Below are 16503 nucleotides of genomic sequence, written 5' to 3'. Positions count from 1 at the left end.
CTGGTAAAACTCTCATTTTAGGAGAATAAAGAAACGAAATGTGGTCAACAATGAACGCTATCTACTGGTGTTCAGGCTTGATCCATTGGAGTTAGGGTTACAATTTCAACTACAAAATATCACCAAACAGGCAATGGCTTCGTTCAAATGTAGAAGCAATTTTTACCCACCATATCTTGACGGGAGATTTTTAGTTTTAAACAATAGTTCTGTATTATCTGAAATGTTTTTGCTGTCTTGTGCTGCTCGAGTGTTCATTCACTGGTCGGTTTACCCTATGTACTTGAAGCTGGTGAAATGGTATGATATAAGAAAAAGAGTTCCAAAGTGTAACAATAGATGGTATTTTGAGCAGTAACTTTAAGCAAATTAAAAGACTCATGCATACGATGCATTGCAATCATAGAAACATATTATGTATGACGTATTTCTCACATTGTAACTGAGCAGCTTATTACAAGTATGTCAGTGAAGGATCGTGCTCTGCTTGTGGAGCACTTTTTCAAGTACTACACTAATGATCTTTAACAATGAAATTCTGGACATTAAGGGTATGGAAAAAGGCTACAGACAGTCAAGGGTCTCAGGAAAATTATTAAGAAGTTCGAAGAGACAGGTTCGTTTGAAGCAAAGTCACATATATGGGGGGCACGTGGGGGCTCGAGCCCCCCCCCCCCCCTTTTGAAATTCGAACTTCCTTGCTTTTAGTACTTTTTTCTTTGCAAAAATGTAAAAACAGTTCTTCTCCAGCAATTAATGAATAAGTTATTAAAAATGTCAAATTTTAATAACTCTTATACGTACTGAAATCGATTTCTATGGGGAAAATATCTGAGCTCCTATTTGAAATTTTGCATGTGGGCATCCTTGGTTTGGAGTGATATCTGAAAAAGTGAGGACTGCTTTTGCTTCCACGTGAATTGAAGACGTTTACTCTTACAATCGAGGTACGGTTTTCATCGAGGTAGTTTCGACAGCCCCCGGAATTTTGTAGCAAAAGAAGTTTAGGTGTTAAAAAAATTAATAATCTTTTTCGCTGTTTTTTTTCCTTGAATAGCTCAATTTTCCATTAATTTAAAGTGGATATTGTCATTGTAAAACCTGTCATAAAACTTAAAATCACCATAAGTTGGAAAACATTAACGTAAAATTTATGATTTTTTTGGGGGGGGGGGGAGCGGTGAGAGTGAGATGGAAGAATCTACAAGGTTACTTATAATGTTTGAACCTCAAACGTACTGTAACAATAAAATAATATGAGCTCGAAACATATTTTAGTTCAGTAAAAGTTAAACTGTAGCAAGTTATAAAGAAAAAATTTCAAAAATTGTATTGTTCATCCACCAATACATCAGAGATAAGTTTTTTTAATGAAGCCCTTCCTTATTTTTAGGGGTCAAAACGGAGAAGTAAACATAATGGACAATTTATTGTCCAGAATGGAGCAATATGCCACTAATTTAGAATCGCTAGTTGAACAACGCACAGCAGCATTCATGGAGGAAAAGAAGAAATCGGAAGAGCTTCTGTACCAAGTTTTACCAAGGTAAAGTTTTGAAAATACCCTAAGTGCGAATCGAAAATGTCTGTAATAAAAAAAGCGTGACTAGAAAATAAGTTTGAAAGCATTCGACGATAAATATCTGAACTCAAAGGAAGGAAATTCTTCTTAAAATTATTGAAAGAGCGTATTTAATAGAAGGTAATCATACTTATTCTTGTACTGACTGTAAATTAGATTTACGTTTGTCATCTAAATCGGAGTAATACTTCAAATATTTTATGAGCTTTAAAAACAGCTCGTAAACTAACCTTCTCCTTTCCATTACTACAAAAATTAACCTATACAAAGCCCTCATAAGACCGATCATTTTATACGATAGTGAGACATGGGCAATTAATAAAACAGAGGAAAACAGACTTCTCATTTTTAAAAGAAAGATCCTTAGGTCAATTTTTGGAGCAGTAAAGGAAAGTGATGCTTGGAGAAGTTCATATAACTTTGAAGTATACCATAAATACAGACAACCCAACAACTTAAGAGTAATTAAAGCCAACAGAATCAGATGACTGGGGCACGTATTTAGGCGTGCAGATCTGGACCCGGTTAAAAAGCTAACTTTTTCGAAGATTGAGGGTACAGGGAGAAGGGGAAGACCAGCAACAGGGTGGCTGGATAGTGTTGAGAAGGACCTAGAAATTTTGGAGTGAACAAGTGGAGAAACCTGGCAATGTATCGTACCGCCTGGAGGAAGCAGATGGAGAAAGCCTTGGTCTGCACCAGGCTGTTGAGCTGATGAAGAAGAAATTAACCTTAGAATTTTTTTATTTTTGTGGGTAAAATTCTGTCATCCCTTTCCAATGCCGTGTAAATTAATTATTGTTTTCAAAAAACTAAACTAAACCTGCGACTCTTAAAAAAAAAAAAGTCTATTTCACATTTTTAATTTCAGGTCGGTAGCTGAGCAGCTTAAAAGAGGTAAATCTGTGGAACCGGAATACTATGACAGTGTTACGGTGTTTTTCAGTGATGTTGTGGGCTTTACAACAATGTGTTCCGTTAGCACTCCTATCCAGGTAAGTGATGTCTGTTGATAAATAATCTCAAGTTAAAAAAAAATAAATACATTCCTATTATTACTTTGATCAACAGCCGCATCTTATTTTAAATCAATTACTAAATTCATATTAAATACGAAATGCATAATTTACTTCTTTTTTTTTGCAGTAGAGTCTCACAAGCTCAGTTCTCGATAACCCTTACGAATCCACTCGGCCACATTTTGGACGAGTAAGAAAAAAACCAGGGCTGCGGAGTCAGAGTCGAAATGATTTTGAAAAAAAAAAAAGAATCGGAATTCGAAGGTTAAAATGTTTGGGAATTGGATCAGTCACTTTCCATCAAAGTCCACAACTTTGCCAATCGGAGTCGGACTGATTATGGAGTAAAAGAGTCGGAGTCAAAGGCTGTCAAACTCCCGAAGTTGAAATAAGACTGATTTTGGTGTAAGAGGACTCGGAGTCAAAGGCTCACATATTTTCAGAGTCGGAGTGGAGTCAAACTGATTTTGGGGTAAAAGGGTCGGAAGTAAGGTTAAGAAGGTTAAAAAATGCAAGAGCTGGAGTCGGTCACTTTTCATCTCAAAGTCCGCAACTTGCCAATGCTTGCGGTGTAGGAGTCGGAGTGATTTGGGAGTGAAAGAATCGGAGTCGAAGGCTTTAAAATTTCCGGAGTCGGAATAAGACTGATTGTGGAGTAAGAGTCGGAATCGAAGGCTCTCAAATTCCCGGAGTCGGAGTCAGACTGATTTTGGGCTAAAAGAGTCGAAATTGGAGTCGTGAATAGAAGATTAAAAATTGCAAGAGTTGGAGTCGATCATTTTCAATCTCTAAGTCCGCAACTTGCCAATTCTTGCGTAGTCGAACTAATTTTTGAGCAAAAGGGGGGGGGGGGGGTTGAAGGCTCTCGAATTCCCGGAGTCGGAATCGAACTGATTTTGGAGTAAAAGTCGAACTCGGAGTCAAAGGCTTTCCGATTCCCTGACTCGGAGTCGAACTGGTTTTGGGGTAAAAGAGTCGGAATCGGAGTTCGGGAGTAGGAGGTTAAAAAATATCCGAGTTGGAATCAGTCATTTTGCATCAAAGTCCGCAACTTTGCCAATGGTTGCGGAGTTGGAATCGGACTGATTTTAGCGTAAAGGAGTCGAAATCGGAGTCAAAGGCTCCCAAATTCCCGGAGTCGGAATCGGTTTTTAACCCTCCGACTCCGCAGCGGTGGAAAAAACGCACGAAAAAATTGTTGTGCGCGCGTTCCCAATAATCCGGCATATTTGCAAACTCTGCCGCTTTTCAGTCTACATTAGGTTGAGTTTTTGAGACTCAACTGTAGTCGTAATCCTAATCAACTAACGCATCTCATTTTTTCATTTCTTTCATAGGTGGTTGACTTTCTGAATGATCTTTACACTTGTTTCGATGCGATTATCAACGACTTCGATGTATACAAGGTAAGATTGCAGAAGAGACAATTTACGTTTTGTTAACTCTTACTAATAAAAACTTGCTGACATTTGCTTTCTTGCTCTGCAACGGCTTGGATTTTTTATAATACATTAATTCTCCCTAAAAAAAGAAGTATTCCGATTTTAGAAATGCATGCCAGGGTAAAGGTTAAAAACAATCCGAGGCACACTGTACTAGTTTTCCGAAATTTGGCTGCTTACACAGAAAATTTCACGAAACAACACAAGTTCTTCGTTGCTTTTCTACGTTACTTTTTAACATATACAGTTATTTAGAGTAACCTATGAATATGCATTGTTGGACTTCTGGTCACTGTTTTAATTTTTCATCTGCAAAGCTTATTTGTAAATGTTCTTCGGTTTATGACCTCGATTTCTGAGAAGCTTACTATACTTGAAAAAATTCTCATTCTCTTGTTAATGATTTTTCCAGCACTCCATTTTTTCGTGATATTTGGAAGCAATTTCTATAATTGCCACTCCTGTTTCTTCGGTGTCTCGCAGTCTTTTTGTCTCCTGGCTTCGGATTGGTTGTCTGCTTTGGTCCCTGCTTTGAGCCCAGAGTGTGGATGTTGTTCGCTGATTGGTTGTTTGATGTCTTGTTCCTGTATTCTTATTGGTTGGCCCTCTTTGGTATAAATACCGATGTCCACTTGGTTGTTGTCAGTTCTCTCGCAATTTCTGGTTGTGTTAGTGAGCTTTTTGCACTGATGAAGAGGCTCCATTGTAGCCTTGAAATAGCTATATGCTGTATTTTCTCCAATATTTGTGCTTTATTTACGTTGTTTTTTCACCTTAATCATTTTTTTTATTTGACCTATGAATGTATTAAATTGTATTATCATAATCAAATTTTAGTCATTAGAAAGCCTCCTTCTCTTTTTCTTTCTTCTTTTTCCCCCAGGAAAGGAATTTCCCATTGTTTTCTTTTCCCATGCTTCAAGATTCCCTAAACTTTGGTATAAACCTTAAGGGAAAGGGAGTTTTTATTATAAATACGAAGAAGGATTGTATTGAAATTTCACTTTCTAAAGCAATGAAAAGGCTGATGCATATGGAATAAGTTTAAGGTCTCGATATAAATATTTTTTTTATTCTGTTTTAGGAAGAAAATTCCCTGATTCTCAATTCTATAATAGGGACAAACATAACATGGCAAGGCCACAAGGATCTGCATAGCTCTCACAATGCTGCCAGTTTAGGTTTGCTCCAACTAGAACAATATTTGTTCCAAAAAAATAGAATTTACAAAAATTTCATCTTTACTAAAAACTCTATACGTTAAATACGCCCACTTGAGAATATCCTGGGTTAAGCCAATGATTTCTTCTGAATGATGTATACTCTCTCGCAGGTCGAGACTATTGGTGATGCCTACATGGTGGTTTCTGGCCTTCCAGACAGGAATGGCTTGCGACATGCGAAGGAAATTGCGAGAATGTCTCTGGCTCTTCTAAGAGCCGTGACGTCCTTTCAAATCAGGCACATGCCCGAGGACAAAGTCAAGCTGAGAATAGGTCTACATTCAGGTAAGCTAGATTCAGGTTTTTAAAAAATGTTTTTCAAAAAAAAAAAAAAAAAAACGTGTGCATCATATGATTTCCTTTTCCGCCAATTTAATGATAAATTCAATTTAATGATGCCTTGGAGTAAGCAAGAAAATACCAAAAATGTTCACCCCTAGTTTCTTGCGAACCGAAGCAAAAAAATTGTTTTACACAGATTTATTTCCTCATTATTGGCAATTTTAATGTGATTCAGTAGTTAACGCTTTAAATATCACCAATATTGGCCAAATTAAAACCAGATTTAAAAATTTAAAAAAAAAATCGCCAATTTTTTCGCCAAGTTGGCGGCAAAACTTGGCGGTCAAAAGCTTGGTGATATATCGCCAAGTGTTTGAAAAATTATAACACCACTTGAGTTAGCATTGAAATTAACATTGATTTCCCCCCAAAAAAGGTGTAAAAGACCCCCTTAGGAACATCCAAATGCAACCAAAAGGGAAGGTGAACAACTAGATTTTACTAGGAGTCTACGTACCAAACTTCAACTTTCTAGGACATACCGTTTATGCGAGATACATATGTACGTACACACATACGCACATACATACGTACATACGGACGTCACGAGAAAACTCGCTGTAATTAATTCGAGGATCCTCAAAATGGATATTTCGGGGGTCTGTACGTTCCTAGGCATATATCCACGTGTGGTCGAGCGGAAAAAAAAACTCAACATTCATTCGGGGGAGAGCAAAATGGAAATTAAGGCCGATTTTTGAGTGAAAATTTTTTCGCGGATACTATACTTCCTTTTTTGTAAAAGGAAGTAAAAGTGATAAACTGTTTTCTGTTGGATCCTAAAAAGAATATCTAACGCAAATTTCATCAACATCAAAATAGTTCATAATCATACCTCCATAGGAAGTTGACCTTATTTATATAAAAAAAGTCCTAAACATTATGAATGACTTAAGTATGAAAAATTTTAACCTAATTAGTTTAATAGCATAGATAGTTATAAGATATCCAACAAGAAGGTAAATTCAGGAAATGCACCTTAGTTTGGTACGTGTTATACGCCTATCATTTTAACATTCGTATTGAAGATTTATAATATGAAATATTTTATTTAAAAGAGCTAACTTTTAGCTAATGCTAAGTCAATATTTGATTCACAGAATCGTGGGAGAAGAGAAGAAAAAAATTGCAATAAGTTGTAAATATGTAAGTATATAAGTAGGAAGTATATAAGTAAGTAATAAGTTATAAGTAAATTTAGGAAATGCACTTTGGTTTGGTACGTGTTATACGCCTATCATTTTAACATTCGTATTGAAGATTTTTCATCCGATTATGAAATATTTTATTTAAAAGAGCTAAATTTTAGCTAATGCCAAGTCAATATTTTATTCACAGAATCGTGGGAGAAGAGAAGGAAAAAATTTCAATAAGTTGTAAGTTAAAAAGGATAATTTCAGCAATTTTCTGTTCAAATTACTAAATATTTGATTTGTCAAAAGGATTAACTTCTTTCGACAATATTCAGTAATGGGGTGGTTTCCATCAGTCAAACGTACTACTTTTAGCCACTGAAATTGATAGAATAAGCAAAAAAAAAATAACATGAAGCGAGAAAAACTTTTATTTTCCCAACAGTTATTTTTTAATTAATTTTTTAAGTGTCCGATTTTGAAAATAAGGCGTGGTCTTGATGACGCCATAAATAATTTCCTTTGGCGCATGTGTACACAGCTTTTCACGTTATGACAATCAAGAAGCGAATTAAATATTGCGCTCTACGCTTGCTATCAACCCTATCGTTGTCAGTACATGTGAGTAAAGAAACGAATTATATATTGTGTGTTCAGTGAATGGCATTTCATCATTTGTGATGTCATCTGCAGAAGCGTAAACAATGAAAGCGCACGGATTTAAAAAAAATTTTCTAAATGTTAAACTTTGTCAAATCATTTAGAAAATGGTCAGATCCTATGTTTATAAGCATGCTCTTTCAGAAAAAAATACTTTTAAAATTTTGGAAACGACCTCATTGAAAATAGTTTACAAGTGGTCTAAATCAAAATCCGTTAAAAAATTCTACTTATGTGTTGACTATAGATATGAAAATTGACAAATGGAATTTTTTTGCTTTTTCTTCCAGGTCCGTGCTGCGCAGGTGTGGTTGGACAGAAAATGCCCCGTTATTGTTTATTCGGAGACACCATCAACACTGCTTCCAGAATGGAGTCTACTGGAGAACGTGAGTACATTTACAATCTTTTAGCAATACTTTCTCGTACCAGTGCATGTTTTCCCTTTCGTCTTTAAAAAAAATATTGTATTATTTATTCATTTATTCAATTAAGAGTACAACTAATCTTTTGGCGAATTGTGCATCATGCTGCAAGCATGTAACATTTAAAAAACGAGCTGATGTGCATCACATGACTTCCTTTTACGCCAATTTAATATTATTTCCCCATTATTGGATAATGTAATGTAATTCAATAGTTAACTCTCTAAATATCACCAACAGTGGCCAAATTAAAACCAGATTTTTTAAAAAAAATCGCCAAGTTTGTCGCTAAGTTGGCGACAAAACTTGGCGACCAAAAGACTGGCGATATATCGCCAAGTGTCCGCCAAACTATAACACCACTTGAATTGGCATCGAAATTAACAATAATTTCCTCCAAAAACGGTTTGAAACATCCCCTTTGGAACATCCAAATGCAACCAAAAAGGGAGGTACACAACTAGACTCCACTAGGAGTCTACGTACCAAATTTCACCTTTCTAGGACATATCGTTCTATAGTTATGCGACATACATACATACGTACATACGGACGTCACGAGAAAAGTCGTTGTAATTAACTCGAAGAATGTCAAAATGGATATTTCGGGTGCCTATACGTTCTTAGGCACTTATCCGCGTGTGATCGGGTTGAAAAAAAAACTTCGGGGGTGAACAAAATGGAAATTATAAGGCCAAATTTTGAGTGAAAATTGTCTCGCGAATACAATACTTCCTTTGTAAAAGGAAGTAAAAGACTGTACATCATTTCTCAAAGAGAAATTCTTAAGTTTTTCATTTCTCGCGGTGACGTCCCTTTTGCCCTGGGATGTGGATAGACTAGTGGATAAGACACGGGACTTGGGGTCGGAAATTCTCAGGCTCATAAAAAGCCAGTGGCGGCTAAATAGACTTCACGCGCAACTCGTTCGTCAAAGCAGTGGGTCCAAAAGTCCTGTAGGTTTCCGGTAGTATTTATCTTTGTGATGGTTCCTGGAGACTTTCCCTCCCCTTCAGAATTTTGCCTAAATTGCGGAGGTGGAGGTAAATGGTGGCGCCATTTATCGATGTCAATGTCGATGTCAATGTCTGAGTCATGTACTAGTGGAAGTCTCAATTTTTCTGAAATTACTCCATCTGTCTTAAATCCGACATTCTAAAGCCCCCTTAAGAAGCATTTCAAACATAAGCAATATAGTTCGAACATTATTTTAATTAATAAGTATCTGCTATAAGCTACCAATTTTATCGCCAAGTTCCATAAATTGAAACTCTTAAATACAAATAAATGAAGTCTGTAAAAGGCATTTCTCAGCTACGACATTATCAATGCAGGGAAAACGGCTTGCCTTAGCTTCAGCCCACAAGGGCAAGTTGTTTTCCTTATATTGACGCCAAACTGGCTGAGAAACAACCTGTCCTAGAAATCACCTATTCGGACATATACGAAGAATAAATTTCGAAAACATATTCTAGAAACATATTCTTAATAATTATTATAGTACTTTATTATATTTATAGTACGAATTTATTTATATTTTGGTGATGAACAAATGTTAGTCGTTTATAGTTACGTATTTCCTCTTATCTAGGAAGGTAACGCAAGTAAGACACGGTATAATAAATTCAGTAGCGTACATAAACTTCGGTGAGCCCCATCCCCCGCAAGATTTATAAGTGCCCGCACGGAGCAGACTCATACTAGAAAATGACGTTTGGAACTGAAGTAAAGTGATTCTGGATAGCAGGAAGCAATTTCTCCTCCAAAATGCCAATATGCACATGAGCGTTTATTGTTCCTCGCACAAAGTGAAACTTACCAACTTCCTTGATCAGAAATACATCCCCAAATCATCTGATAAGGGATGCTTGACTGTTGAATGCAATCGGGATGATATTCCTCTCCTTTTCGGCGCGGGTGATGCAATTTTTTTTACCACCACTGTATAATGCACATTTATGCCATTTAATTTCTTTTGAGAAGTATTAAATCTGATTCAAAATCTTACTACCCTTATTCGTCGAGCATTGCAGTACAACATAAACGTACGAAATTTTTATCTGTCGGGATAGTGGAATAAACTTTTACTGGATTCAGCTGGGTCACTTTTGAAAATACCCTACTCGTAGCACTACTGAGTTTTGTACCAATGTGAGTAGAATTTTTAGAAAAATTTCTCCGAACAAAAAGTGGGGAGCCCCGAAATAAGCCCAAGCTTTCCCTAATTTCAGAGGCTAATCGGGCCCTGACTCGATGAGTTTCTTGTTTCTATACTGACTCCTGTCCCCCGGAATCGAATTTTTTTTATACCCGAGCCTCTCGACTTTACACAATGGGGTTGTTTCCTTCAGTCAAAAGTAGTACTTTTAGTCACTGAAATTGATAAATAAGCAAAAAAAAAATAACATGGACCTAGAAAATTCTTTCATTTTCCCAACAGTTATTTTAATTATTTTTTTTTAATGTCCGATTTTTCAAACAAGGCGTGGTCTTGATGACGTCACAATTGATGCTCTTTGGCGCATCTTTGTACCGCGTTTCCACGTTATGATAATCAAGAAGCGAATTAAAATTGCGCTCTACGCTTGCTATCAACCATGTCGTTGCCAGTACACGTGAGTAAAGATGCGAATTAAATATTTTTCTCTGTGAATGGCAACACAGAATGGCATTTCATCATTTGTGATATCATCGGCAGAAGCCGTAAACAATAAAAGAGCACCCATTTAAATATTTTTTTAAAAATATTAAACTTAAACAAGTTATTTAAAAAATGGTCAGATCCTATGTTTTTGAGCATGCTCTTTCAGAAAAAAAAAATACTTTTAAAATTTTGGACACGACCCCCTTCTCTTTAGACAAAACATCTTCCAGCATACAACAAACCTCTGCGAGCTTGTCCTTCCTCCTAGGCGGTGGCGTGTGTGTGCGCTTAATGAAACGTAATTATAAACGTGTGCTTAGGCATGTGTGTAGGCGCTTGTGTGTGCTTGTGTACGTTTGTGTGTGTGTGTGTGTGTGTGTGTGTGTGTAGGACGAAGACGTCTCCGCCCAGGAGGAGCGGAAGCCGGCTGACAGTGCTTCTGGCGGAAGCCCAGAACCAGAGGAGTAGCGCCGGTGGACAGTGGTGCTCGCAGAGACCTTGGATCCAAAAAACAAAGAAACATCAACTGTTGTCAAGCGAGAGTAATAAGAAATTCATTGATTACAGTAGACCCTCGTTTTACGCGGGGGTTACGTTCCACGGAAATGCCTCGTAAAACCAAACCGCGTAAATTGAGAGCTAATATAGTAGTGTTAATATAGGCGTTAGAGGTTTCGTAGATAAAAAAAAAAAACTACTTCATTCTAGTGATGACGAACTGCATAATAAGTTTAATGTGTACTTATATCGATTTTTATGCACAACATGCGTAAAGAAAACAAATTAATTTCGTGTTCTGTTTATAAAGAGGAGCTGGCAATGATAGTCTTTTGACAGTCATTAAGAACTTTTCTCTGTAATTCTTTGCCGAACATTAACGCATCCATGACCACTTGCGTCACATTTCCATGATAGAATCTTCCTTCTCTAACAAATCAGAAAGATCATTTCTGTTGTCTAGGTATGGCTCAAAATTTTCAATGTGAACGTTTTTGGTTGTGTGTCACCGATGTCGGTATCCTCGTTGGGTTTGGCCGCCTTTGTCACTTCTAAAAGCTCTTCCAGTGAGTTCTGAACTGTGTGAGTTCAATAACTTTACTTCTGGAAAGAGCTCTGGAACCAATCGCATAAAATGTCTCCAGGGGTCCAAGCTCGATTATTAGCTCGCTAAAATGCAGCTGATTACGCGTCATCTGCAATCTTTAGGAGTTTGGATTTTGAAAGAGAGGAAAATGTTATCTATTTACATTGCCGCATCCGCGTAAAATCAAAACTCACCACGTAAAATAAAATAAAGGTGCCAAATCTTAAACCGCGTATGATCGAAACCGCGTAAAATAAAACTGCGTAAAACGAGAGTCTACCGTACTTAAAAAAATAGCTCAAATGTGATTTAGTTACATCTCTTGCATGTTTCCTGATACAAAAATGTTTGCTCAATAGAAATAATCCATACGGCTTGTAATCCTTATTTTTTAATTCCAGCTTTGAAAATTCACGTAAGTCCAAACACAAAAGTGGCATTGGATTATTTTGGAAACTTTCAACTGGTTCCACGAGAAGAAATAGAAGTTAAGGTAGGTCTTATCGTTTATTTCCTTCGATTTTTTATTTTCAGTACATTCGTTTATTGTTATTCATTCAAGTATGATTTGAAAATGTTTACAATGCATTCTTTTTTTATAAGAAAAATTCTGACTGTTACTAGAACTTTGTAAGTTATTAGTTTTTTATTTCTAGTTTTTTATTCTAGTTTATTAGTTATTCAATATTTTTCCTCATTTATTATCGTAGCTATTACATTATTGAATAATGATATTTGTTTTAATCACTTGAAAAAAATCTACACTCGAAGTTCAAATTTTTAGGAATGCGACAAAATTAACGTTGAGCTTTTTTTTTTTTTTTATATATATCACACTTGGTACATACATAGGACCTCCAACGGTCCAAGATATTGAAAATTTTTGTTGCAATGATGCATGAATACGATAAAATGTATTGTTTCTGGTTCATTTTCCCTTATTTCCTTTTAAAGGAAGTTTTGAAAATACTAGCTACATTTACGTTTGTTTATAATTTGATTTATTAAAACGCAAAATAATAATAACAACTAGCTGCGTGCCCGGCGTTGCACGGGCTACTTAAAAAATAAAAGAGATGTCCAATTGATGTTTTTGTATTACTCTGACATCAGTTTCTAAAGCGCTAAGGAATAAATAAATACGCGTAATGCAAGGTTTGCAAACCACCAGTAGAGCATATTTCTGGCAAATATCTCTTTAACGTTAATCATAGTTATCAATGATACAAGTTATGAGTATTTTCAATTAGCACAAAAGATGAAAATCTATGCATTATCAACTATAATCTGCGCTCACGTTAAAATGAATTACATGTGATAGACTATATCTGAAATATTTATGCACAATTACAATCAGCTTTTTGCATAAAATGACACACACTTTTTGGTTGATTACGTGAAACTAAAGCACCAAGACTAAATAAATACCAATAAGCATTAATTTAATACCAAGTCATCAGATTCCAAATTAGCTTTAGTTAAAATCTTTAAAAACAATCTTGCTTGTTCAACTCTGTTTCCCACTTAAAGAAATCCAAACAATCTTAATTTAACATGTTCTTTTAACGATACAAACTGTATTTCAAAAATAGAAACAGGAAGGAAAAAGAGAGTTATTACAGTTCGAAAACTCACCCATGTGACGGGGAAAAGTCCAACAAAATAAACATAATTAGTCGCACATCCTAAATGTACCAAAATATGAGGCCGGTGAATGATAAACTAAACATAGCTAAAGAAACAACCTTCATATGCTGAAAAGAGTTAAGAACGTTGAATGTAAAAAATAAAAAAAGGACAGACGATAAAATAAAGGCTATGTCCGAATAGAGCAACCAATTTTAAACAAATTTAAAATGAAATTCTAGATGGAAACGTTGTTTTAAGATTTGGACAGCAGCCAAAAATATCTCTTTTAAAACAATTATTAGGATTTTACTTGCTCACCCATATACAAAATGGCAACAGGAAAGAAATAAAAATTCCCGAATAACGTTATGTTAATTAACGTTATAATTAATATTTCCGCTAATTAAAGTCGCACAATAACGAAATTGGTCCCATTGTTTTCCTTGGAAAATTTCAAAATGATCGGTATCTCGTTTGACTCTCGATTCGCAGCGGTTCTTGAGAAGATCGATCATCAGACAGACGGACGCGAACAGATTTTAATATTATAGTGGATAATACTAATACAGAAAAAAAATAGTAATGGTGATAATAAAATAATGCGATAATGATGGTGACAGTGACGACGATGACGATGATGACAATAATCAATGATAATAATAAAAAATAATTAATACTAATTATAATAATAATAAATATCCTTAGAGGAAAGAAGGAAATTTGTGTTTAAAATTTCAGCACAACAAATCCATTTTATTACCGATATTTAAAGTTTCTGAATTGGCACAGTATTTTATGGCATCACACCAGGGTCTTTTTTAAAGCAATGCATCTTTTTTATTGGGCCGTGGTTTCCCGATCGGTAGAGTGTCGGATTCGGGGCCGGAGGGTCCTGAGTTCGAACCTCGATGATCGCAGATCCACCGTCGTCATTAAAGGGGACTGGGCGACGTTAAATATGCTCGTGGTCTCAATGTCCTCCAAGTGAAACGATACCTCTGGGGGTGCTAGCATCAGGTAGCTATTAGCTCCTGGTCTAGTTCTAAATTCTCATTAACTGTCCGATCCGATGATGGTGCTGCCATCTATCGGTATAAAAAAATAATGGAGGCAATGCACTTAGTATGCAGTCCTCGACATAAATACAGTTGTAGTCAGTTGTGACTCGGAATCGAAATCTTTTTTATTCTGACATATTATTAGGTTGGCAATATCTCTTCACAAGCCTTCAATTTATTTCTACTTCTTGACAATGACGTAGTACCAAAGTCACGGAAACATTTTCATTCCGAAATTTTTTACTCATTAGCAGGTTGATATCTTTTTACAAGCCCTTCAATGTTCTATGTAGTCCTTCTTCTTGACAATGACGCAGTACCGAAGTCATGGTAGCTTTTCCATTCCCCAATTTTCGCCAGCATTTAATTTGGTTGGCAATGTCTCTTTATGCGTCTTCAGTGTAGTCTTTCGACTTGACAGTGACGTAGTACTATACTAAAGTCATGGAAGCTTTTCAATTCCACCAAATGCGGCATCTTTGTCCATCTTTTCGAATGGGTCTAATACCGACGATGGCAGAAAGGTCAGCTAGATGAAAATTGACGTTGAGAAATAATGTGATGAAAAAAAAAAAAATTGCTTGATCGATAGTTCCCACACAACTAAATTGAAGAGATCAGGGAAGAATGGGATATGCCACCAGTGACGTTCCCACAAATTGTTTTGAGAGTATACTCCCAGTAATCCATTACGCACAATATGTGTATGCGATCATATACATGATATGTTATAATATGAAAATTTTTGAAGCTTGAGGGTATATGTCTAAAAAATGTTTGAGAGTATACGGCGCATATGGAGTTATACTCTATGGGAACACCACTGTATGTACCACTGTATGTATAGAAGGCCAACTTCCAAATTATAAAAAATATTTGTAGAATTTTTCAAAGGCGTTATACGTTCTATATTCTGTAATTCTAAAGCCAGATAAGTTCTTCTCCAAATAACATAATCCATTGCCATGTTTATTTCAATTTGAGTTATGAGAAACAAAATTTTTGATCGAAAAGTCGCTCCTTGTGGCTTGTCACATTTCTTCCCCGAGCCCTTCAATTGCTGAACAGCCTTTGAAACTAAGTTGAAATAAATTAAGGGAGGACGATTTTTCCATTTCCTGTCCACATTTCTTTGATAGATGGCTGTCGTATTCGGTGAAATTGAAAGGCTTCTCAGTCATCTGGACGCGTCATTAAGGGACCACACATTCAAGGACATTGCCAACTAAAAAAAGTCTCAGAAAAAAATGAATGCATCATCTTTGACACGACCCTAGTGATTTCGAAATATAAATGAAATCGATAACCCAATTTTTATTTGCATAGAACAGTACTAAATCTAAACCTTATTGGAACTGTTCTTCCTGTAGTGTTGCAACGACTCCACATCATTTCACTTAATTCCGTTTTTAAAAAATTTTTACAGAACTTTTTTTGGAGAGTATGAAGCTTCTCCAATTTGAATTTATATGACTAAGTGCGTCATTGTGCTTTGTGCTTTTCACAGGGAAAAGGGAAGATGCAAACATACTGGCTCGTGGCCGAGAAAGAATCTTCAAGGGTGTCAGCATCACCAGCAGTGCAGAAAAGAAGTAAAGGAAGTGGAAGTGCAAAAAGAAGGAGGTGATAAGACTACGAATAGACACAATCCTTTGATGAAAATTACTCATGTTGGACATTGCGCGAGAAGTCATTTCTATTGCCAATCATGACCTGAAACTCCAAGTCGGATATGAATGTTTTATAAAAGGGAACTCACAGTGAAACAGAATATGTGCAAAATCATACATTGAACATCTTTTACTACTAAGTTAAAATGTCTTTTTATTTGTAGTTTTTAACATAGAGCAAAAAGGGAATCAAAATTTTAACATGTTCATACTGTCATCTGTCGCAGATATCAGATACTATTGTAGGAGAAAAAGCTTATTTTTGTGTCCTGCCATCACTCACTTTGTCACGAAATATCAAAGTGTTCATGTACGAGGGCCCTGGGGCGGAGCCCCGTACCCTGTGGTGTAAGCTGATTGGTGAACTTCAGGCGCAGATGGATCTGTTTCCTGTCCGTTTTTGACAACTACTTTTTGAGGCAAATGTGGTAGGTATTTAGTATTACGGAGGCAGCGGCATAACTAAGTCTGGCTCGGTACTTAATGTATAATATTTCAGTAAAGAGCTTCATGCTTTAAAAACTATATGGTTTACGAAAACCCTTGCTATCATTCCACTTCTTAAACGCTTTGCTCATCAGCAAGTTAAAGA

The 16503-nt window shown here is 36.1% G+C and overlaps 1 protein-coding gene across 1 annotated transcript in view; it reads left to right on the top strand.

Annotated features, from left to right (window-relative positions):
* LOC129220183 (atrial natriuretic peptide receptor 2-like) overlaps positions 1-16139 on the top strand; it is an 89062-nt gene extending 72923 nt beyond the window's left edge. Inside the window, exons 18-24 of the mRNA XM_054854547.1 lie at positions 1394-1546; positions 2454-2577; positions 3939-4007; positions 5377-5551; positions 7692-7790; positions 11956-12047; positions 15749-16139. Of these exons, the coding sequence (XP_054710522.1) occupies positions 1394-1546; positions 2454-2577; positions 3939-4007; positions 5377-5551; positions 7692-7790; positions 11956-12047; positions 15749-15868 (832 nt within the window). The 3' untranslated portion in view covers positions 15869-16139. The remainder of the gene's footprint in view (positions 1-1393; positions 1547-2453; positions 2578-3938; positions 4008-5376; positions 5552-7691; positions 7791-11955; positions 12048-15748) is intronic.
* Positions 16140-16503: the final 364 nt, after the last annotated feature.

This window comes from Uloborus diversus, chromosome 1 (assembly GCF_026930045.1).
Source record: "Uloborus diversus isolate 005 chromosome 1, Udiv.v.3.1, whole genome shotgun sequence".
In the NCBI taxonomy this organism is placed as follows: domain Eukaryota; kingdom Metazoa; phylum Arthropoda; class Arachnida; order Araneae; family Uloboridae; genus Uloborus; species Uloborus diversus.
This window is presented reverse-complemented; position numbering and strand designations above follow the sequence as displayed.